Source organism: Quercus suber, unplaced genomic scaffold, assembly GCF_002906115.3.
Source record: "Quercus suber isolate HL8 unplaced genomic scaffold, Cork oak 2.0 scaffold_168, whole genome shotgun sequence".
In the NCBI taxonomy this organism is placed as follows: domain Eukaryota; kingdom Viridiplantae; phylum Streptophyta; class Magnoliopsida; order Fagales; family Fagaceae; genus Quercus; species Quercus suber.
Window position 1 is genome coordinate 454,048 of NW_027069628.1, and position 24,998 is coordinate 479,045.

General features: G+C 32.3%; 1 protein-coding gene across 2 annotated transcripts; it reads right to left on the minus strand.

Annotated features, from left to right (window-relative positions):
* Positions 1-6,568: 6,568 nt before the first annotated feature.
* Positions 6,569-14,357, minus strand: LOC112029318 (P-loop NTPase domain-containing protein LPA1 homolog 1). Of its 2 annotated transcripts, none has more exons than XM_024062007.2 (7): positions 13,680-14,357; positions 11,946-12,277; positions 9,197-9,278; positions 8,610-9,035; positions 7,799-8,500; positions 7,462-7,572; positions 6,569-7,126 (listed from the first exon to the last, which is right to left on the minus strand). In XM_024062007.2, the coding sequence occupies exons 1-7, from the start codon at positions 13,821-13,823 to the stop codon at positions 6,788-6,790; spliced, it is 2,136 nt and encodes a 711-aa protein (XP_023917775.2). In that variant the 5' UTR covers positions 13,824-14,357; the 3' UTR covers positions 6,569-6,787. The 2 variants fall into 2 exon arrangements, with proteins under 2 accessions (XP_023917775.2, XP_065633962.1); XM_065777890.1 differs by lacking the exon at positions 13,680-14,357 and adding an exon at positions 13,512-13,533.
* Between the last annotated feature and the right edge of the window lie 10,641 nt (positions 14,358-24,998).

Consider the following 24,998-nt stretch of genomic DNA (forward strand, 5'->3'; position numbering starts at 1 on the left):
CTTCTTGATTTGATGCTTGAAATTTGTGGCATTTTATTCAGGAAGGGGATGGGCAAAAAATCCAAATATAGGAGCTCTAAAATATAGCAATGCTTCATCTATGTGCATCAACTGTTCGTCTCTAGTTTCCTTTTTTCCTATAAAATGAGGGACAACCATTCACTGGTTCAGATTTAACCATGCTCTTCAATAATATGAGGGATAACAAGCAAGCCTTGAAACCAAAATGAAGTCCCTCTAAAGAAGAAAATAAAAGGAAAAAGAAAAAGAGAATAATAATTTATATTCAAATGAATTTTGATCATGTCCTCAAAAAAGAAGAAACCAATCTGCATACTAAATGAATCCAATTGTCTAATAATCCAAGCTCTGACCACTAAGAGCACGATGCAAGACTGCACTGGCTTAAGCTCTTAGTAATAAAACTACAAGATGAGATAAAAGTATAGAAAATGGCTAACACATAGGCATGTGGGCAATAATTAGAACAGGAAAGCTCTGGCTTCATTGAATGATCAAACCAGTGCTACATGTTGAATACATAAGAAGTACCGATTTATTTGTCATCAATTTCAGACCACCATTTACTTAACCAAGCTGATAAGTGTGATGCATTCACACTTCAAAGGACAACAAAAAGTTGCATGAGTAATAAACTAGCATAAGCCCACCATAAGACAGAGGTGTGAAGCAGTTAATTAAGATCTGAGGTCAATCTTAGAGGCAGCAGAAAATATTTTCTTCAATATAAATTTTCGAGTATTTTATCATCTTAAGGAGCAATTGAATTTGTGTATCATAAATGATATCACGGAAGTAAGACAATTATGTACTAAAATGTTGTCTCCAAACGGTAAAAGCTTTGGGCGTATCTTTTCTACTATTATTAAGAGAAATGGAGGAAGCAACTTTTAGTCTTTTACAGAATCTGTTTCTTGGCTTATTTTCTAGACATCTTTAAACTGCTCATGTATTTTCTTCAATATATTATCTTGATAACCCGATAAGGTGGGTGGTTTTTGGCTAGCACCAAGCCAATCAGGTTCAGGTTGGTATCAAATTCCATTTCTACTCTCAAGCAGGTCTATAACAGAGTTATGACCTTGTCAAAATAATAGAAATGACTACTAAAAGGACCTCCTTCAGTGGACATAGTTCAGATTACTTTTTTCTATGAAGCCTCCATTTTACAGGAAAGTAAAATAATTCTCAACAATCATCAAACCAAAGCATATTAGAAGTTCCCAAGAGCAAATATTTTATTTAAAGAATTTTATCAAACACTTCCAGGACATCCCCATTTACTGCTCTTCTTAATATACTTAGTCAGAAAAAATTACTTGTTTGCATATCATACGAAGTAAATTCCCCATCCAGAAGACCAGCAATGACTATTTCAATTATGAGTGAGAGATTGAGCAATCATAAACCCAAAAATTGAAAATCTAAAAGCAACCCAAATGAGAATGTGAAATAGAAAGTACAATGGAAGCAAAAATTCAAGACCTTGACAACCAAAGTAACCTCTTCTTGGTGCTCAAGCTCAGACATCCAATGGTGGAGGAGCAATGGAGGAGGAGATAGAGAGAGAGAGAAACGTAGGTTTAGAATGGAGAGAGAGAGAGAGAGAGAGAGAGAGAGAGACACACACACACACACAAATGGAGGGAAAGAGAAACGTAGAGAGAAAGAGATTAGATGTCAAATTTTGTTGAGTTTAGAGATATGTTTAGAATGTAATAAATGAGAGTAATTCCTAATAACAATATTTGTAATAATGAGGGTTTTTTTAACCGTTGGATCTACTTAAATTCAATGGTTTAAAAAATGTGTAACTTTAAATATATATATATATATATATGAGATGGGTTAAAGTTATACCTAGTGTAACTCTTTATGACTCTCATAAAGACCCTTATTAATGCTAATATTCTAATTGATCTGATTTATTATCTCTTATTTAATACATTCCATACTTATTTCTAAGCCAAAAAAATTTATACGTATGACTCTTTCTCTCTCTCCACTACACATCTCTCTCTCTCTCTCTCTCTCTCTCTCTCACCTCCATGGCTCTTCCACCTTCACGGCCAGGTTATCGGCAGCAACCAAAAAAAAAAAAAAAACCATAGCCACCGGACTTTATTGAATAACAAGACTATTGATTTCAGTTGTTCTCTATCTCCATGTTTCTCTCTCTAGAACACTCTCTCTTTCTCCTCCACCGCTCTTCCACCTCCACGAATAGGTTTCTAGCAACAAAAAAAAAACACACACACACACACATAGCTACCAGACACTGACATTAAATAATTTGTAAGAAATCCGTTTGAAATTCTAGTTTGAGCAATTATATTTCCATCATTTTGTATTTGTGATATTTGTGAAATTTTTATAGAGACTGCACTTTTCGTTGTTGCAATTCAGTTGCAACTTTATAACCATCATTACAAATGCAATTGCTTACAAGATAATGGTGCAATTCTGGCGAATTCATTACAGCAATGCAATCCTATTGATTAAGGCAACATAGCAATGCAATCCTATTGATTAAGGCAACACACTAATTATCGAAGAATTCTTATCTTCCTTTCCTAGAAAATATTTAAAATAAACCGAATTTTTTTTTTCAACATGTGTATTTCATTGAAAGCCGTCATTGGAGGCATTAACACGTTTTGGGCAAAATTGTTAATAGGCTTCCTCCAAAACGTTTTCATTAATAGTATACCTCATATTACTAATTTTTATGAAAACAATCTATCTATTACATCTTCAAAACTTAAAAAAATAATATGCAATCTTCAACCATATGCTTTGAAATCAACTTGATAAAATGTGGAGATAGAGAACAACTAAAAGCAATAGTTGTGTTATTCAACAAAGTCCGGTGGCTGTGACTTTTTTTTTTTGCTTGCTGCCGGCTACTTGGCCATGGAGATGGAAGAGCCATGGAGGAGATAGAGAGAGAAACGTACAAAGAGAAAGAGAGAGACATGTAGTGGAGAGAGAGAGTCAAACGTATAATTTTTTTTTTTTGGTTTAAAAATAAGTATGGAATGTATTAAATAAGTGATAATAAATGAGATCAATTAGAATATTATCATTAATGAGGGTTTTTTTTTTTTTTTTTTATACCGTTTTTTTTTTTTGAGGATTTTTTTTATACCGTTGGATCTACTTAAATTCAAAAGTTTAAAAAATGTGTAATTCTTTAGAGTTATATTATGTGTAACTTCACAAGAGTTACACCTTTTATGGACCATTGATTATTAGTAGATTTAAGGGTAAAAAAATGCTAATAGTAATGTCATTATTACTCCCTAAAAATTAGTGATTTAGGCATTAATTCTTATTATTCAAAGAGGGTGGGGGGGAACCACCACAACATTAGCTCTTTTCTTTTTCCTTCCATATCATCGTCTTCTTCCTCCGTATTTCTTTTTGCACTATACTTTCAAGCCTCCACCATTCATAAAATGCTAAAGATTAAATTGTTAATACAAGCTATCTTTATTTTGTGACTTTGGCCATATTAATTCAATGAAGAAATCGGTGCCGTGAAAAATGATTTTTAGCCGGTTGCTCTTTGGAATGATTTTATTGTAACTTCTACTCTTGTGGTGGATATATATCTAGGCTTCAAATTAACTTTGACATCTTCATTCTTCCCTTGGCAAAAAAATTAAACTAAACTAGAAATTTAAAGTATTTTTCAATTGAGAAATTTATCATTAGAATTTCTCTTTCTCGACAATCAACTACGTGCTTATATTATTTTAAAAAATATTTTTATGTTTTTAAGTATTAATTTAATAATTTAAATAAAGATTTTAAAATTTTGATAATACTATTTCCCAAACTTTCTCTCTATTTTACTTTACCACTTCCAGTCGGACCATTCCTCTCCCTCTCTCTCTCTCAAAAATAACAATAGATTTTTTTTACACTCCATCAACGTCTACTCTGAATTAATCTCCAAAACATTTTATATTGTTTATATGCGCAAAAAATCGTTAATATTTATCTATGGTGACAACATAGATTGTAGTGGTGGTAGCGATGTTCAAGGAGCGATGGCAAGAACAAATATAAAGATGGTATAATGTTGGTGGTAGTGACACTAAGGTGTTGCATTAATGGTGGAAGCAACTATATATGGTTTTTTTTCCCCCTTTAATAATAAGAGTTAATGCCTAAATCACTAATTTTTAGAGAGTAATAATGACATTACTATTAGTGTTTTTTGACACTTAGATCTAATAGTAATCAATGGTCCATAAAAGGTGTAACTCTTGTGAAGTTATATCAGGTGTAACTTGAACACATCTCTCTCTCTCTCTATATATATATATATATATGAGATGGGTTCAAGTTACACCTGGTATAACTCCAAAGAAGTTACACCTTTTTTAGATCATTGATTTCTATAAGATCTAATGGTTAAAAATAGTCAACTACCACATCAGCAAAATTTATTTAAGGGTATTTTTCTTTCTCTCACCCTATTTATTACAACAATTGATTTCTCTCTCCTTATTTCTTTCTTTCTTTCTTTCTCTCATCCTTTTTATTACAACGTGAGTACATTTTTTTTTTCTCCAGATTAATCCGATATAATTTTCTTTTATTCCACCCTTCTTGCTATGGAGACTTGTGGCATAATATCACAGTGCTCCATCCAGTCACTTGCATTGCATAGAGCCATACGTACATATATATATTGAAGTTACTAGGATTTATTTAAAGCAAGGGGTAGGCGGGCCGGGGTATTGGTGCCATCATCTAAAACTTTTCATAAAGATTTACTGTATCTAACATTGAATAGTTGTCATACAAGAGTTTGAAAGATCTGATTTGGATGTCAAAATTCTAAGCAGTGGGTTAATGAATAAATAAGCAAATTATTGATGATGTCTTGATTTTAGAATTAGGGTAATATAACCACAATCCAGAAGCAATATATTTCGGCTACTCTGTTTATGAAGTATTTCATTCCACAAATTATGCTATAAAAGAAACTGCAACTCCTACTTTTTTTGGTCTTGACAAAATATATTCCCCTCTATTTTGTTGAAAAATGCATTTAAATTTATCACTACAAGACAAAATATATTTCCACTTTATTTTGTTGAAGATGCTTTTAAATTTATCACAGAAAGGTAAAATAAAAATAAGAATACTAGAAATTTGAAGTGGATGAGGTCTACATACAATTACAGCTTTGAAAAGGATGGAAAAATTATGCATAGTGAACTGCATACACATACTGCGTATACTGTCAAAAAAATTTCTCATGTTGACAGCATAAATAAATAAATAAGGAGAGAGAAATCAATGGTTGTTAATAAATAGGTGAGAAAAAAAAAAAAAAACACCCTAAAATAATTTTGCTGATGTGGTAATTGACTATTTTTAACCATTAGATTTTATAGAAATCAATGGTCTTAAAAGTGTAGCTTCTTTGGAGTTACACCAGTGTAACTTGAACCTATCTATATATATATATATATATATATTAGGTTCAAGTTACACCTGGTGTATATATATAGATAGGTTAAAGTTACACCTGGTGTAACTTTAAGCAATGTTACACCAACCAATAGTTTTTAATTAAATGCAAATTTTAACAAATCCACCGTTAAATTACATTATCTTTGTATATTCTTCATGCTTGCAAAATTTCAAGATAATCAAAGATCAATAACCAAGTCATTAATCAATTGTTTAAATTCAAGTTTTTGTAATTTGAAATAATGCATAAAAGATTAGTTTGTGGATCGAATGGTAAATTACATTTAATTGACATGAAATTTGGCATGCATGTTAAGAACATATAAAACATGTAATTCAATGGTTGAATTTTCAAAATATGAATTCAATAGTAAGTTATTGAGTGGTGTAACATTGCTTAAAGTTATACTAGATGTAATTTGAACCCAACTCATATATATATAGATGAGAAGAAAGTGTTATTTTGAGGTAAAACTCAATGGCTTATTATTCAATTTCTTTCTCAATTTTTCTTATTACTGCAGTTGGAAATGGCACATTGATAGTTGGATATTTACCCTTAAGTTTTTTTTTTGAACACGATATTTGCCCTTGAGTATGATTCCCCATATATTACCAGTTATAGTACCAATCAGTTGAGTTGAGAGCTAAAGTGAATATCACCCCATCCTATTGACATTTCTTGCCGCTTGCCTGTTCCTACAAAAGTCGCGTATGTGCTGGAAACATGAGATGCTTTTTTGCTTGTTCCTTCTTCTTGACTTTACATAAACAAATCAAACCATTTCTTGCAATTATATATTTATGGATTTTACTAATGTATGCCTATGTGCCGGAAACATGAGATGCCTTTTTGCTTGTTCCTTCTTCTTGACTTTACATAAACAAATCAAACCATTTCTTGCAATTATATATTTATGGATTTTACTGATGTATGCTCTTAAGGCATACATTAGTAAACTATTTTTTTTTTTTTTTAAATTATGAGCAAATGAAAAAGTGACTAACTTTTTTGACAACTTTTTCAATTTTACATAAAAAGCTTCCTAAATGGTTGGATTAACGGGTCCCTTCTACATTCATATAGATTGAACACTTGCATTTACAAAAAACCAAAAAACACTTAAGGAGAGCTCAAAATCATTCAACCGTACCAAGCTATACTATTTACATGGCTAAATACTCTTAGTAAGGAAAAAAGAAGAAGAAGAAGCTAGAAAGGAAAACGGTTAATGCAAAGGAAAAACACTAAAACTGAGACAAAAATTTTCCACTACCCCTTAGGAGCAGCAGAAAGAATAGGACCATCCATAAACGCCCCATGCTTTCTAAACGCTGGAATGCTGAGGGAGCGTCTTCTCATTTTGCCATTGCCAGGCTTTCTCCTCTCATTCTTCTCCAAGAGAATAGAGGAGTAGGAGCATGGCTCTGATAAAGTTTCACTTTTAGTTCTATGGAAATTGTCCAGGTTTCGGTCCCTAGAACCAGGCATGACCATATCTTTGGCTTCCTCATCATCATCTGACCAGTAGCCGTTCTCCTGCATGTCCTGCATTGCCAGATCATCATACTCTTCATCCGACTTTGTAGACTCCTCATCAACAGAGCCAATCTGTACACCAGAGAAAATTTTTTCAGTGTATGTTCTGATTGATCAAACAAAGTTTCAGACTTTTAATTCAGCCAGGATTCCTAGGCTAGGTGTATATCTAGAAGCTTTTTTCAAATCATTCACTTGTGACCAAAATGCTAAAGGTAAATTTTCCTAAAATGGTCCGTTAACAAATACCTTAAGGGCATTCGTTAACATAACCCATTTTTAAATATCAAACACCCTATGTATAAAATAACTGTTAACTCTATTTGATAGATAAAAACAAGAAGAAACGCCAGTGAAATCATTCACCTATCAGCATAAGCTGGTGAAAAAAAGATGTAAATCCATACCTCTTCATCGACCTCTTTGTCAAAATCATCACTGAGATCATCGTCACTACCCACCTCAGGTGGGTCATCAACCTCTTCATCACTTCCATGCACTGAAAGTTCCTCCTTTAGCTGAATGAAAAGAAAACAATTAAATATCCAAGCAGATATCGGCGTATCTAACTAAAAGTAAAAATGTCATCTTATCACCAATACAGTAGACCTAGAACAAGGGCTCAACCACAAGCTTGGTATCAATTCACATATTCATTTCGTATAACACTAATAATAATTCCAAAACAACTTGAATCATAGGAAGGTTTTCTGAAAATAACTAAATATAAGTGTCTGTGAATACCTCCTTGGAAGGCGTATCAGACATTCTTGGTGAACTGCAGCAAGAAGAGAAATATTTACTACCAGTATCAGTCCCATCAGCCCTTGACTCATCAACACTGCCAGCACGGCTAGTGGCACCACCACAGGGCCAGGCACTGATCCCATAGAGACCAAACTGAAGATTAACTGGTTCAGCCTTACCAATCTGAGTTCCATGGCCCAAAATAGGTTTCCCATTACTATCAACTGAATCAACAGGCCAAGCCTTTGCAACAGATCCATCAGTATTGACAAGAGCCATGAGATGCCTGGAGGAACCTTTCCTCTGAAGCAGTTGAAACATTCCCTTGGAACTCAATGAATTGGCAGCACACTGGATCCGGTACTCCTCATCTATGACAGTTACAGTGTTTGTGGTAGGATCATAAAGCTGTTCCCCTGCCTCACGCCTACGAAGGCAGCTGAAGACTGTAGCATGGATGGCTGCTACACTCCTATCAACATTGGTATTGTTTATTTTGGGGACAAGATGCTTGTCAGCCCGCTTGCATAGATATTCTTGGATTGTTCTGATGTTTCGAATGTATTTCACATACTTGTTTTTTGCTGGGTCCAGTGTCATATACTTAGCACGGACTGCAAATCTTTCCAAGTGTTTGTCCTCATTTGTGATGTATATCATGAATGGTATGATAGAAGGATGTTTTTTCATAAGCCCCATCTACAGGTAAGGAACAAAACATTTAGTTATGAAAAATAAGCATAGAAAAGAATTTTATTCATTTTTTTTTTAAAGGAAGACTGCTAATGAAAGAATATTAGAGGAATACCACAAAATTAAGGCTCAGGTGAACACCCTCAACAACAACTGATTCTTTTCGCTCTTCCCATGCAGTGATCAGACGATCAAGACTATCAATTACCATCTCACTTTGTGCCTTAAATCCTTCAACAGCCATCTGCTTTGGACTGATCAATTCAGTTATACTAGAACCCACCTCAGATGATTGAGTATCAGATTTCCCAGTTGTCATACCGTCAGGTAGATCATCCTTTGGAAGTGAGTGTGAAATGCCTGCCAACTTTTTTGCTTTCTTTTTGGCCTTTGCTTCTGCAACGGCCACAGGATCCAAAAACTCCCCTGCATGGTAGGTTGAAGCCCAGAGTAGAGGGTTTTGCTTCTCATCTACAAAACTTCTCATCATATGGCGGATAGAGTCAGTTGATACCACTGTAGTGATTCCCAACCTGCTACCCTGCAAGACATTTATTCATGAACTTCAAATTTCCTCATGCTTTCTTACAAACAAAATATATATATGCCATGCTAGGAAATAAGATGAATAAAAAGTGACAACTGTGGAAAAAACTACAAATAATTGTGAAAATGAAAATTAGTTTAGTCAGCATAGTATACCAGCAATGCAGACAAAGTAGACTTGCCACAGCCACTAGTTCCACACAACAGTACAGTTATAGATTCCTTCCTTTCTCGAATTCTGCAATGAGAAAATATTATTATAGAATGACTTATATCAGGCAGAACACATTGCAAGGTATAAATCAGGCAGTGGATACTCCTTAAATGAAAAAAGGAAATTCTGTAAAGCCTGTTTTAAGGACATAATCCTGAGGTAAAGCTCCAACCTAATCCCAAGATTACCAGTGTAGTCTCATTCCTATCCTACCAAAGCCCAAAGTTTCAGCTAGGGAGAAAGCAAAGAATTTATCTTCCAAAAAATAGCACAAATAGTCAACAATGTCGTTTCAGGGCATAGTAACCAGAATGAGAAGGAAACAGTAAATCTCATCCAAAAAGAATCGAACAGAAAAATGAAGCGGGAAAATTTCTGAAATTGGTTTTAAAGGGGGAAAAAGACAATATAATTCATAAGGCCCTTGACATTTTCTCAAAGTTTTGTTTGAACATTGCAAACAGTTCCCAGAACCTGGTTTCCAGCCTAAACTAAATTTCCCAGCAACTATGCTTCAGAGTAACTTCTGTAACTTTTTTTTGGGGCATCAAAATAAGATCCATAACTCCTAATTAAACAAAAGTACTTCCCATGAATGGCCAGAATCAGCATTATAAGCAAGAAAATTCATCATCCATTGAACATAACAATTAAGCCCATAAAAGAAAACCCAGCTATTTCAGAAGAAGCATGTCTAAGAATAAGCAGTCCATGGGACTAGACCAGCAAGGAAAAACGCATGCAGAGAGGAAGTATGAACAAAGATGATAAAGATGACAGTAGCAACATTATACTAAATGGTGGGATTGGAAAGGAATAACTGGTATTTAGAGGCATTATAACTAAGATACAAAAGTAACTTGTAGATGTGGTGATGACATTATGCTACAGAATGTGCCTTAGGCATTCACTATTCCAGTAGATTTTTGCAGGAGGCTAAGATCATATTGACTCCTTTGTTTAGAAGGATAGACCTTTGAAAATTGAAGGTTGTTATTGTCAAATCTACCCAGACATCAAAGAAAAATAAATGGGGGATGCTGATAGTGGCAACCCAAAAGACGCAAATTCAAGTCAGTATTCTCTTGATCAGCCACAAAGCAGTAATTGTGGGCATGAAATGAGAATACATTAGAGAAAAGAGAGACTTGAAAACCAGAAGTACCTTCAGAAATCTCCTGAGAAAAACAACTCACTTTTCAATCTCGGTCAAAAAAGGTCAACAGAAATTACTCATTTTGTGTGCATGTCAAATGAAAATGTATCTGGATCACTATTTCATCTATGGTCATGTGGCAAGATCAGTGCAGTATTGAGTATCTAGTACTTTCAAATCAACAGGATTCTAAACTTCGCATTTTACCATAGGCTAGAACAAGACATCTTATGGTCTACAGGGTCAATCCTAAACAGCTATTGTAGTTTTCTGTTAAGACATACTGATGGCCAAGAAAAAGAACAATAATTCAAAAATTATTCTTTTTTTTTGGGGAGGGGGGGGGGGGGGGGGGGGGGGGGTACTTAATTAAGAACCATATGTAAACTAAAAAAAATATTTCAATAATATAATTAAGGTTGAATAATAAAATTGATAATAAAAATAAAAGAACAAAAATTACTTTTAAGTTGCTTGATGAATGCATATCGTGTCGTGTGAGTCCAAGATTTTATAAGAATTATTATATATTATAAAATAATTTAATCAGAGTAGTATATTAATTTTTTAAACTTTCATAATTGAGTTTCACTTAAGTATATTATGGCAATAGTTTTAGTGTAATTATAATGAATCACATGGTGAAAATATGTCATCCACCCCAACCTACAAGGGAGTTATGTGATACACACATCTTTAATTAAGGGTAGCCACTTGGTGCAACCAAAACTTTCAGGATCCAAATTTTATTAGATAGTGTTATATGTTATGATATGATTTGAAACCACCCCAAACTATAAGGGAATTATGTGATTTACATGTGTCTTTAATTCAGGGTAGCCACTTGTTGCAACCATGACTTTCAAGATTCAACTTTCATTACATAGTATAATGTTATCATATGATTTGGACATGAACTGTATAATATTACTTTTATTGTGAATGTTTTTATGACAATAATTAAATGACTAATTATCATACAGTTTTGCAGTTCTCACATAGTGTACCACACAGTCACATGAAGATTTTGCATGTTGATTATTAGAATTCACAATTCACAAACATAAAAACCCATGAAGAAGAAAAGCAGTCTATTCAGGAAACATTCAGCTGAGGCTAAGAAAATATTAGGCCATAAGCTGAATCATTTTACTAAAAACAAAATTGTGTGGTCTATCCTAGCCAATAACAAGAGGGTACAAAAACAACTCAAAAGCCAGTTTGCCGTAACATGCAATGGTAAGCAATCATACAACCAATGTCAATAACCAAATAATAAATAAATATGTATCTGCACACACACATTGCAGTGGCACAATGCTTATATTGCATGCAGCATATATATGAAAGATGTGAAAATATATACAAAGTGGAAAATATGAAGATCACTGATTACACCAAACAATCTACAGTCACCATTAATAAAGAAAAGAATTCTGGCAGAGGGAACATAAGCAGATTCCATGAGAATCAACTTTTCTTCAGGTGAAAATAGATTGACTTATATTCTCAAAAGATATAACATGTTGATATACCTGCATGCCAATATCAAATCAGCCCTCTGGTTGGGACTCACATACTTATACTCAGCCAGAGCATCACAAACAACATCGAGGAAACTTTCTCTTCTGACAACTATTGTCGTCCGCCTTTTGTACAATTGAAATGGTACGCTATTACTTCTTCCATCTTTCCCTGCATCCAAATGGTTGCCTACCTCAGTTTTACCCAAGCAACCAGTGGTAGGACAATCATCTACCTTCTCAGAACCTACCGAAGCATCCAATCTTGACATACTTGTTTCCTCTGGAAGCAAAGCATCACTTGCAATTTCACTTTTAATCATTTCAAATACTCTTTGGCTTATCTGATCAGAGGGAAAATACATTCAGCAGAAGTGTTAATTTCTTTAGTAAGGTGTGAAGATAAATCATCAGCTCACCAATAGCCAAAGAATGTAGAAGTTTAAAAAGGGAAGTAAATCACTCATCCAACACCAAACAAAGGTAAATAAAATATAAATCAATTAAAAAATAAACAAAACAGAAAGACCAGGGAACATGAATCTAGAATAGAGCACCAGTAACTTTGAGCTTGGAGTTGTTACAATGATATAAAACCTTTCGAAGGAACATGATTTTCCTAAAAGGTTCAAAATGGCCATCTGATTGAACTCCAGGAACACAATCACAACTCCATTGATTTACGAAAAGCTCATTGTTAGAACTTTGAGACTTACAGTCACCAAATAATACAATACAGGCCTAGCACAGATGGAATGGAACTCATAAACAATGCTTTGAATGCTGAATTACATTACATAAAAACATCAGCCTCATCTTCCTATCCAATTCTTTCAAAATTTTAAAGTGTCGAGTATGGAGATTCAATTGGCCAAAGATAATCGCTAAAATAATACTTTAAATATATTAGTAAATTTTTTCTTTGGTATAGATGACAACAGAGAACAGACAGTCTAGACAGAACAGCAAATGTACTTCCATTAGTTTATAACACAGTAAAACACCCATAATCAAACAAGGTCTGCAAATTGACTTCAAGTTCACAAAGGGAAATTACTTTATTTTTCCAGCCAAAGAGATAAATGACAACACACCTAAGCTTTGAATGGAAAATTATTAGGTCTCTCAGATTACATAGTACCTAGGAAGCACGGACACCGTGTACAGGGTGATACAAACCCCACCCCAAAATAAAGTATCCATGCTTCCTAGCATAGATCTCGTCATGAATTTAATTAGTGAGACCCATTATTACGTAAGACAAGAGATTACCGCGTTGCCGAGTGAGCAGTGATTATAAATTATTTAAGATTAACAAAATATGTTTTGGTAAAAAAATTAATAGGCCATTGGATGAAAAGATGAGACAGTCAGCTAAGTCAGCTATATAAAAAAATAAACAAAGACCAAATCATCATGAACAGGCATTATGCATTGAGGAATTGAATACGAAATTATAAACGAATTACAAGTTATAACGTGGAAAAGTTCGAAGAAAAAAACATTAAAAAAAAAAAATCAAAAAAATCCAGAAAATTCACAGAACACGTAACGTGCAACCCAGATCTAGCACCTAACCTCACTCGTTTTCGTCAAAATTCCTTAGAAATCAACAATATACAAATGGAAATACAAATCCCTAACATACACAAATCGAAATTTTCTTCAATAAAGCAATAACATACATGAATGAATAAATAGCAGAAGAAGAAGAAGAAATTAAGAGAGAGAAAATGTGGAAGTTACCTTAAAAGCGTGTCGAGCTTTACATCCCATGAGCTGCAGAGTACTCTGCAGAACCGGACGCGTGTATCTAAACGACTCTTTCCCTTTGTCTTCTTCATCTTGATCCACCACCACTATGTACAGCACCTTCACCACCTCTCCCATTTCCTCCTCTCTCTCTCTCTCTCTCTCTCTCTCTACCGCTTTTTTAATAACTAAAATCTGTTTTCCTATTTATACAAGTATATTGAAAATATCACACATTAAATCAGAGCAAAACACACCAAAAAAAATTAAAAAATTAAAAAAATAAAAAATAGAAAGTTTCCGGTTGGCTATGGTATTGAAAATTATAACACACGTTTGAAACGTGAATCAAGGAATATGAGAAAGGAAAATTTGCGAGCAATGCTGATGAAGTCGGAGAGAAGATCAAAAGCTGAGAAAAGAAAGAAAGAAAGAGAGAGGGGGAGGTATATAAGGAAAGCGGTGGGGAAGGGGGGTTTTAGAATTTAAAAGGCGCAAAGAATTAAAAAATTAATTAAAGAAGTGGAGAATAAGGGGAGGGATTGGTGTCACAAGAAAACGAACACAATCTGAAGTTTCTGGGGAATGCCATTTTATGATTTGTTTTTGTTTTTGGTCACACTTTCTGTGACCTGCGTTCCACGCATCGCAAGGACCGACCCTCCACGACTACTACTAAAAAAAAAAAAAAAAAAAGAGAGGAGGAAAACGCGTTTGCTGAAACGCAAACGCGGAATCCAAACCCCCTCATGGTAGCATAGTTGAACAATAATTTCCATTGATTTGTTTTTATTTTGCATTGTTATAATAATTAATTAACATAGTTACTTATCTTCAATACGAAAGAACGACCATTCTCGATAAAAGGAAAGTAGATCAAAATTTGTACGATGAGAAATAAAATTTTTTAATAATTTAATCATCATATTGTTCTAGCACTTTTCCTACATGTGGATCTAAATTCTTAATTATTAAAGCACTAGAGCCCAATACATGATGTTTATTTAACTTAAATGAAAAGGTCCGATCTGCTAAATTGTAATAATATCAAACCACAATAACTCAATTTTTTTTTAATAAAAAAAATTGTGATTTTCCTTATTTTCTATAAGTCAATGTTTTGAACACTCATTCATAGTTGAACATATATACGATCTGGTCCTTTATCCGCTATATATTTATGAAGTATTTAAAATGTTAAACAGTACCACTTGCAAACTGTGATTGTGCCAAAGGGAAACAATATGAACAATGGGTTGGGGATTAATGTAGTAATAATTTGTATCTCAACACTCAACAGCACTACAGTTTAAAGCAAATTTATTTGTTACAGCACCACAGTTTAAAGCAAATTAATTTGTTTTCCAAGGAAACTCAATAGTGCAATTCTTTTTTGCTTTTGATTCTATTATCAGGTGCATGGGTATGGCCAAAGGTTTTTGAAAGCAAAATATGACCATACCGTTTTGTGTCATAATTTAGCCATAACTTTTATGTGACAGACTATGAGTTGTAAAGAAATATATATGAATATTTCAAAAGTAACCAAAAACAGTCATAATTTAAAAGATATAGTCCTAAAATTACTCGGGTTTATCTCTGCTTTTTGTGCTAAGTAAATAAATGAAAATTTTGAGTGGATGTTGTTAATCCTAACCTAAAAATGAGGATGTTGAATTTTGAGGTTTGACGATAATCAGGGTAGAAGTTGGCACCTGGTTTTTGTGCTTTATTTTGTCATTTCTTTTTTCTTCTCAGTTATTAGAACTCGGAAGAGAGAAAATTGAATGAGTCAAAACTAAAAGGGGCAAGCAAAGTTGTATTATCTTTTGGTCTTAGGGAGGATTTGATTGCCGACTCCACGGCTTTAATTGCGTTAACGAGTAACTAGTTTAACTAACCCTTCTTTAAACAACTAATTATTGACAAATCCACATCCATGTGGCCACACTTCCCATAAAAAGTTGAGGGAATGGACTATTCAACTACTCTCCATCATCAAGTTTTTTGAACCACTTTTTTAATAATAAAAAACAAAATAACAAAAAAAAATTCTTAATTTTATTGTAAATAATTAGAGCACATGAGACTTAATTTATCAAATCATTAAACTTTAATGATTATGATGCCACTAATTACTAAATTGGTGACTAAGACATGACTTAATGATAAGAAGTTCTTTTGAACAAATCTCCGACCTCACTAATATTTAAGTAATTTCACGTCATGCATAAGTTCAAGGGGGTTAAGGGTTGTGAACACATGCCGACAACTCTCTTAAATTGGTGTTGGGGTAACATTTATTAAAAGTTGCGATTTTCTTTTTTTCTTATAACTGTTTTATTTTATCCTTTTTAATTTGATTCCCCGGAAAAAAGCAAAAGCAAAAACAAAAACAAAAACTAGAATAATGGGAGATTTCTTTTTGGTTCAAAGTGCGGGACGTAGACTTTTTATTTTATTTTATTTGGGATGCAAGGAACGTGGACCATGAGATGGCACATTTGTAATTAAATTCTGAAAAATGGACATTGTTGACTCCAAACACTTTTGACACATTCTAATTTTCTTAATTAATCATTAAGTACATTTTTCTGTGCTGACCACGAGTCAGTCTGAAATTCCGAATTGTTCAAAAACAACACGTGAGCAGTAACCAGTAAGCACCAAAATAAAAGTCGTTTTCAAAAACATTATATATATATATATAATTCAGTTAAAGAGAAAAATAAAATAAATAATAATGAAACAATAAAATAAATTACATTTTAAGGCTGATTTCCAATTACACCTTATACTTTTATATTAAAATTTTAAATTTAAGAATACTGTCACAAATTAGATTTTATAATTTCATTAGTTTCAAATCCTAAGTTTCTCACTAAGAAAACTAATGAATCCAAGCTTGCATGTTGGTTTAAATCTTGCCCTAAAATATTAAAAAGAGTTGGAGACTTTGTTTTGGAATCCNTTCAGTTAAAGAGAAAATAAATAAAAATATAAACAATAAAATAAAAATTACATTTTAAGGCTGATTTCCAATTACACCTTATACTTTTATATAAAATTTTAATTTAAGAATACTGTCACAAATTAAATTTATAATTTCATTAGTTTCAAATCCTAAGTTTCTCACTAAGAAAACTAATGAATCCAAGCTTGCATGTTGGTTTAAATCTTGCCCTAAAATATTAAAAAGCGTCGGAGACTTGTTTTGGATATCCAAACTATACTACAGTACTATTCATTGTATTCAATTTCAAGGACTTGACTGACTCACAACTTTCTAATTACACACTTCCTTCGAGACTTTGACTCACTCACAACTTGCTAGTTACACAACATGCACGTCGGTAGTTTACAGCTATTTTAAATAATTCTACTATCACAATATTTATTATACATTTTGCTATAATTATTTTATGTGGTTAACCAAATAAGAAGAAAAAATTGTAAATTCATATAAAAATATAAAAGTTAATTAAATTTACCACATAAAATATAATGAAAAATGATGTGATAAAAAGTTGATAATATTTTTAAAATAACTCAGTGATCTTTTGTAACTTACCTACAAGTGTTTCTTTCTCAAAAAAAAAAAAAAAAAAAAAAAAACCTACCAGTGTTCTGTTTTTTTCTTTTCTATATTACTTTCCTAAAGTACCTTTGAAACGGAAAAAAGGATAGAAAAATTGGTTGGATTTTTTATATATTTATTTTTAGATAAAGATAGAAGAAACTGGTTGGAAATTGGAATACATTAATCTAAATATAGAAAAGATTAAAGGCTGTCCTTTGTATGGAGCAAATTGTGAACAAAGACGTGTTGAAGGTGAAAAAAAAAAGTCTAAAGAGGTGGCTTGATTCTTATATGCCTTACCAAGACCAACAAGTAAAATATATAGACTTGTCAAAAGTTTTGTAACGGGATTAATGGTTCAGCTTAAAAATAATAATAATAATAATAATAAAGGGTGAAATAGAATTTAAAACTTATATTGAGCATTTGAGCCTAGATCACTTATTTGGATTTTTATCTTCATTCTATTGTTCTAGAGGGAGACTAAACTATTATTATCAACTCCTTGAAGGGTCAAGATGTATCTCTTTCTGCTTCTGGTCATTTGATTGAAGAGGCAAAAGACATTGTAGGTTACTTTGTTGTTCGTAGTTTTTCACATATTAAAAGATATGGTAATTCTGCCGCTCATCATATTACATGTTAGTATGATGAGCAGATGGAGGATGTTCCTCAGTGTGTTGTAATTTTAGTTGATTTGGCTAATTTTTAGTAACAAAGATACAAGTATACAACCTACTCCTTAATACATACATACATACATACATACATACATACATATATATATATATATATTTGGATTTTGGTAAGAAGATATATTGAGCTAACTATAACTACAGTTAAAAGGCCTAAAATTGGTAACTATTAATAAAAACACCAATCATATTTCAATGGATGCTTCTTTTACGGCCCAAAAGCTTGCTAGAGCTGTAATCCAGTAGTAAAGATACCAATAATATTTCAATGGATGAATAATTAATAATGTGTTTATTTTGTTCCCACTAAAAAAAATGTGTTTATTTTGTTGGTAGTTGTGAATATATATTATTCTATTAGTTGTCGAAATGAACAATAAAGTTTCAATAGAACGAACGGTGAAAGATCCTCAAAAAATAATAATAATAAAAAAGAACGGTGGAAAATTTATTAAAATTTGAAAATAAATGAAAATATTCATAAAATATTCGTAAAATTTATTCTAGGGTTAAGCAGCAGAGGGGGCCAAGGAAATCTCAAATATCCCTTTAAGATTCTATTTAAAGAATAAGGCATCCATAATGACGAATCATTGCATTAACGGCTTCTATTTATTTCTTTGTTTGTAATGATGTTTTTGAGTACGAGGACAGGAAGCCAATCGGCACATGTTCTTCAACAAAGTAAGTATGCTTGTATTATTATTATATTATCATATCATATAATATTAAATTCAGTTTCCACTTTCCACATAGGTATCTTCAAATTTTGGAATGATGCTTAATTTGCCGATCTAAGTGTTAAAGCACATACTTAGCAACAACAACAAAAAGAAAAAAAAAAAAAAAAACATACATACATATATACATACATACATATATATATATATATATATATATATATTTGGATTTTGGTAAGAAGATATATTGAGCTAACTATAACTACAGTTAAAAGGCCTAAAATTGGTAACTATTAATAAAAACACCAATCATATTTCAATGGATGCTTCTTTTATGGCCCAAAAGCTTGCTAGAGCTGTAATCCAGTAGTAAAGATACCAATAATATTTCAATGGATGAATAATTAATAATGTGTTTATTTTGTTCCCACTAAAAAAAAAATGTGTTTATTTTGTTGGTAGTTGTGAATATATATTATTCTATTAGTTGTCGAAATGAACAATAAAGTTTCAATAGAACGAACGGTGAAAGATCCTCAAAAAATAATAATAATAATAATAAAGAACGGTGGAAAATTTATTAAAATTTGTAAAATAAATGAAAATATTCATAAAATATTCGTAAAATTTATTCTAGGGTTAAGAGCAGAGGGGGCCAAGGAAATCTCAAATATCCCTTTAAGATTCTATTTAAAGAATAAGGCATCCATAATGACGAATCATTGCATTAACGGCTTCTATTTATTTCTTTGTTTGTAATGATGTTTTTGAGTACGAGGGCAGGAAGCCAATCGGCACATGTTCTTCGACAAAGTGAGTACGCTTGTATTATTATTATTATATTATCATATCATATAATATTAAATTCAGTTTCCACTTTCCACATAGGTATCTTCAAATTTTGGAATGATGCTTAATTTGCCGATCTAAGTGTTAAAGCACATACTTAGCAACAACAACAAAAAAAGAAAAAGAAAAAAAGAAAAAAGAAAAAGAAAAATAGTGTGAAAGCACATTACTTAGACGTGTCTAATTTGAATGAGATAAGCAATATTTATTTGACATTTGTACGATTTATTATTGGTACCACAATCCAAGAGAATATAATCAAATTCAAATGAGCTCACTTTTGCTCTTGAAAATAAATATATAATTATTTTAAAGAGTAATAATTAGTACTCCCAAAACAATGTTCTCTCCTTTCATATTATTAAAAATATCAAGTATAATTTTAGTCCAGGTTCAAGCCCAATCTTTGGTGTGTAGGCAAAAAATACTACTTGTACTACAAGTTTAAAATATGGTTTAATGTATGGTTAGTTCAAGATTAAGACTCTTATAAATTAATACCCATATTAGATTCATTGCAATATGTATTTCATATATAGACTCCTACAAAATACTCTCTGCGAACATAGATTGTCAACCTAAACCACTTAATCTATCTTCATGGTCATTTTCAAGACATCTTAAAGGAATCTTCAAAACATTTTCATGAGTTTACTCTCCAAACTCAACGTAATACCCCATATTGAATTTATTGTAATATGTAATTCAGAATAGTGAAGACATAGTCATCCAAGATTTCCAAATCACATAATCCATGTGTGCTATCTTCTCACTATACTTTTTGTATATTTATTTCATATATTCTAATACACATAATAATAGATCTCATTAATTAAATTTGTGATTAAACCCACCATTTATACAAGATGAGAGAGCATTGTTTTTAAATATTAAAGATTCTTTCGGTTTGGCAACATTCGGGGATGGAGCTATTGGCATGATGGTGGGCCATGGAGTTTTTTTTTTCTTTTTTTTTTTTCAAATAAAAATGATACTATATATATTTATTAAACTTTTACAGTTTTTTTTGGCCTCCAACACTGAGCTGGCCCTCCTAAATAAAAGTTTGCCCAATGGTATTTAAAAAAGAAAAAGAAGAAGAAGAAGAATTATTGGTTGGTTTTCCCAATAATTATAGAGATACGACATTTTCTTTTTTGCCTAAATTTCATTTTTTATGATAAAATTGTTTTTATATTCGTCTTTAAATAAGCATAACTTTGATACGAGATATTAAATTCTTTTTTAGACATTTTTTGTTTATATTTATATCAAATTAAATAACTTTCGTATACTCGTTAAAGTTTGGGTTTGGGATGATAAGTTCTCTTTGAAACTTATTTATTGTATATACTAATATACATTATATATATCACAATTGATTATTTTATTATTTTATATACAATATGTTTGTGAGTTTTAACTTATTTTTATTAGAAAATTATGATTTTATATAGTAGCATCTACGCGTTGAGGAACCCATGCTTAAGGATGGGAAATGGAGATTAAGCCATAACTTAATCTCAACCTGCTCACTGGGTCCCAATAGCATTAGTCGATTGATAGTGAGCGTTCAAAGAAACTTTGGACCTTAATTTGAGGATTAAAACTTGTTAGTTAATTAATTAGAATATTGACTCCAACCAAACTATACATGCATGGTAATAAACCTTTGTCAATGGACTGTGTGTTGGAAATATCTCTATACATCTCAGACTTTTGGTTCAATAGTTGAACCGGGAAGTATAGGTCATAGTCGTCATTGTGTTTTTAAGCTTTGGTGAATTGGTTTGTAAGTACGTATTATTTCCCAAACGACTAGCCATGAGACTTGTGGCGTGTTTGGTACTTCGGAAAATAATAATGCATCTTGGAACGTATGATAGGGGACGTAGGAGATGCTTCTCATTTTTGGTGTAAAGAAAAAATGTCACTTATTTTTTGGATTCAGATAGTATTTGTATGATCAGAATCATTGTTTTCAGATTTTTTTTTTTATAAGAGAATTAGTATTCGGAGCTGTAAAACTCCAGAGAAATATTATTTTTTGCCCTCAAAACAACATAAAACAAGCAACGTCTAGGTGTTTATTCTTTAAAACAAAATTAGACACTTGCTGTAGTAAGTTTTTAATTTTAATCTATTGTGGAATACTAATAATCCATTGTCCAAAAAGGCATGGCACCCTAAAAAGTAAAGGAATATGAAAGCAACCAACCATAGCTAGCCTAATGTACGGTGCTTAATAATTTTCTTGTTGCTGGTCTTTCTCGAAGAGGTTGCTATCATTCTTGTTATGGTCTTCAGTGGGGAAACCGACTCTTATTTAATTCCCAACAAAACGTGTTGCCGTGATGGAACATGCACATAGAACTTGTGGAAAAAATCATTGAAAATGAAATCTAGGGCCCGGAATTGAAACTGGGGTCCATGAAATTAAGCTTGTAGAGTGACAAAGAACACTAAGGCCAACGAAATGAGCATCACAGACCTAATCGAAGTATTGAACAACCTCCATGTTAATCCAAATGGCCTCGAAGGTTCGATATCGGATCGTAATTTACACGATAAACCCTACCCCACATCAATTTGGAATGGACTTGCCCTAGTTGACTAGCAGGGGTAGAATATTAATGATAGATAAAACAAACTGAAGACTATTGGAATGTATATATATGTGATGGAAAAACTAGCCTGCGTAGAAAGACTTGTGTTTCTATCTCTCATAAGTCAACAGAGACACTTGATAAGTTGCGTATTAATTATATCTTGGAAAGTAATCATATATAGGTGTATTATGTCTTGTGTTAGTAATCATTTTCGACTGGATCTTCACAATTCTTTGTTTGTTAGAATTGCCAATTATTGAGTCTAAATTTCCAAAATGTCAAGCTCTCGTTTCTAAATTGTTTGCTACGTACCTTCGCTACTTTTAGAAAATAAGAATTTTTTCAAAAAAAAATATTTTTCTAATTTAACCTAATTTGTAGCTCACGTTCTACTCTGAGAGGTGTCATCTCATGTTTGATTTATCTTCTTTAATTCGGATATTCGATCATTCTATACCAAAATCTGTCATCTCATTCTCATGGCTATAATTTTTTTTTTTTTTTAAAACCCATATATATATATATATACACACACACATAAAATTATCAGGTACACACGCTAAAACTAAACTGTTTCATCCTTGATTCTCAAAAAAAGAAAAAAAAAGAAAAAGAAAGAAACCGTGTCATCCTGAATTCCTAACCCTAGACTGTGTGTGTATGTGTGATTGTGTGTTCAAGACCCTTTTTTTGTTTTTGTTTTTGGGGTATGCTCAAATTTTGGAACATAGCATTAAACAGCAACTGAGTTACAAACATCCCTCCCTTTAACATATCTAATGCCAACTGGGGTAAGGATAGAAGATATAATTTTCAAGAACTTAAATATAATAATATATATTACTAATCTTATTTCAGACATATAGTTCAGAATATATTGAGTATAATATAAAAAACTATACGGATTATATAAATAAATTAATAAATAACCTATGCTTATTTATTAACATGCAACTTTGTTTTTTATTTATTTATTTATATCTTTTGCTTGGAAGCATGCAGCTTGAGGTACTGCGTGGGAAGTGGATACATAAATAAAGAACATATAACCTAATCGGTTAACAGAGGGAAAAATAGATGTTTAATTTATGGAACGTGAAACACATGTATTTAGAAATTTAAATACACAAACCAAAAATTGAGTAGTAAAACTATAAAATCATACAAATATTTTCATAATAAAGCTGAAACAAAGTGTACGTGTACTAACCTTAATTCACCAGCACGTCTTGCAGTCTGATAATAAGGCCAGGAGGTCGCTTTTTTTGCAGTGGATCAAAGAAGAGATTTGTGAAAGCTCAAGAAGAATGAGATTGCAGCGTCTGAGAGAAGTGGTTTGTTGTGTATATTTTAGAGGCAGAAGAAGAGAGATGAAGGGTCGATTGAGAAGAAATATGAAAAGAGTGTAAGGAAGACTGACTTATAAGAAAAGTTGTCCGAAGAGACTTAGAAATATGGAAGAAACATTAATTGTCAAGAGCAATATTAAATAATGTTAGTATTTGTAAGTCATTTGGCGTAAGAATCGGGGTTTTAGTGCTTGTTCTTTGAAGAGTAATGCTCGGGACACAGAAGAGTGCACAATTTTGTGCCATAACTCGCCATGTAACGAGTTGTGATTGGTGTAAGTGTGATGGTGGGCCATGTGAGGACACATTTGCACTAATTACAACTCGCCATATGACGAGTTGTGACACAAAATTGTACACTTTTCTATACCCTAAGCATTACTCTTCCTTGAAACCAAGAGTCATAGCTTCAAAATTGGACACATGGCAATGGCACAAAATTTCATTTTGCTATCATCATATGTAAAAATTGTCATTTAGATCAACACTTCTACTTCCTTAAAAATAAAAAAAATAATAAAAAAAAAAATAAATAAATCAACACTTCTAAGTCAAGTCTTGTACGTAGGGGTGTTCACCAAACCGCAAAAACCGCACCAAAACTGCCCGCAAAATGGCATAACCGGAACTCACCGCAAGTAATATTGCACCACACCGCATGGTGCAGTGCGGTTTATGGTTTTATGATAAGAAAACCGCACAAACCATACCATACCACATCCTCTCTATATATTAATATAAAATTAATAAAAATTATAATTTATATAATAATTATTAAATTAAACCCTAGTTTTCAAAAAAAAAAAAAAAGGTTTGATAATCCTAGCAAGTTTTAATTAGGAAAGCCAACCCAAAATAAAGAAAAATTAGCTCAATAGTTTAAAACTTGGACCAAAACAAAGGGAAAAATTAGTTTTGGGATGAGTAGAAAAAGCCAAAAATTTGAAAAATATACCAACTTCAAATCATTCAAACTGCATCTTATACACCGCATTGCATATGTGACCGCAAAAATGAGGTGCGGTACGGTTATGGTTTTAACTAAACTTTAAATCGCACCACAGCACACTGCATCGCACATGTGACCGCAAGAATAAGATGCGGTGCAGCTATTGTTTTAACTAAACAGTACCACAAAATGCGGTGCTAAAAATGGTCCAAAACCGCACTGCACCGCACCGTGAACACCCCTACTTGTACACGTATAAAGAAACTTCAGTCCAACCATCATTTCATGGTTTTTCCAACTGAAACATTTACTGTTTTAATCTCAATCCCTTCCTTTACTATTTAATTATCAGTGGAAAAAAAAATATTATACATTCGTCATTTGAAGAGTGTAACACTCCAAACTCATAGCAAGGATTTAGATGCACAACTTGTCTTAGAAATAATCAATAATAATATAATGGAACAAAGCGTAATTAAATATTCACAAATAAACTTCAACCCATCAAAATCTTTCCCATGAGATCCATAAAAACAAAAAACTTAACAATAAAGTCTCCAAACACAATCTCAAATAGTTCTACAAATGTCAACTCACTATCA

Bases quoted from the DNA above. Each gene is read 5' to 3' on its own strand.
- LOC112029318 (XM_024062007.2), bottom strand. From the start codon at position 13,823: ATGGGAGAGGTGGTGAAGGTGCTGTACATAGTGGTGGTGGATCAAGAT. The intron at 12,278-13,679 runs GTAACTTCCACA...CCCTCTGATCAG, and splicing joins AAGCTCGACACGCTTTTAAG to ATAAGCCAAAGAGTATTTGA. The intron at 9,279-11,945 runs GTATATCAACAT...TTCTCATTGCAG, and splicing joins GATTTGATATTGGCATGCAG to AATTCGAGAAAGGAAGGAAT.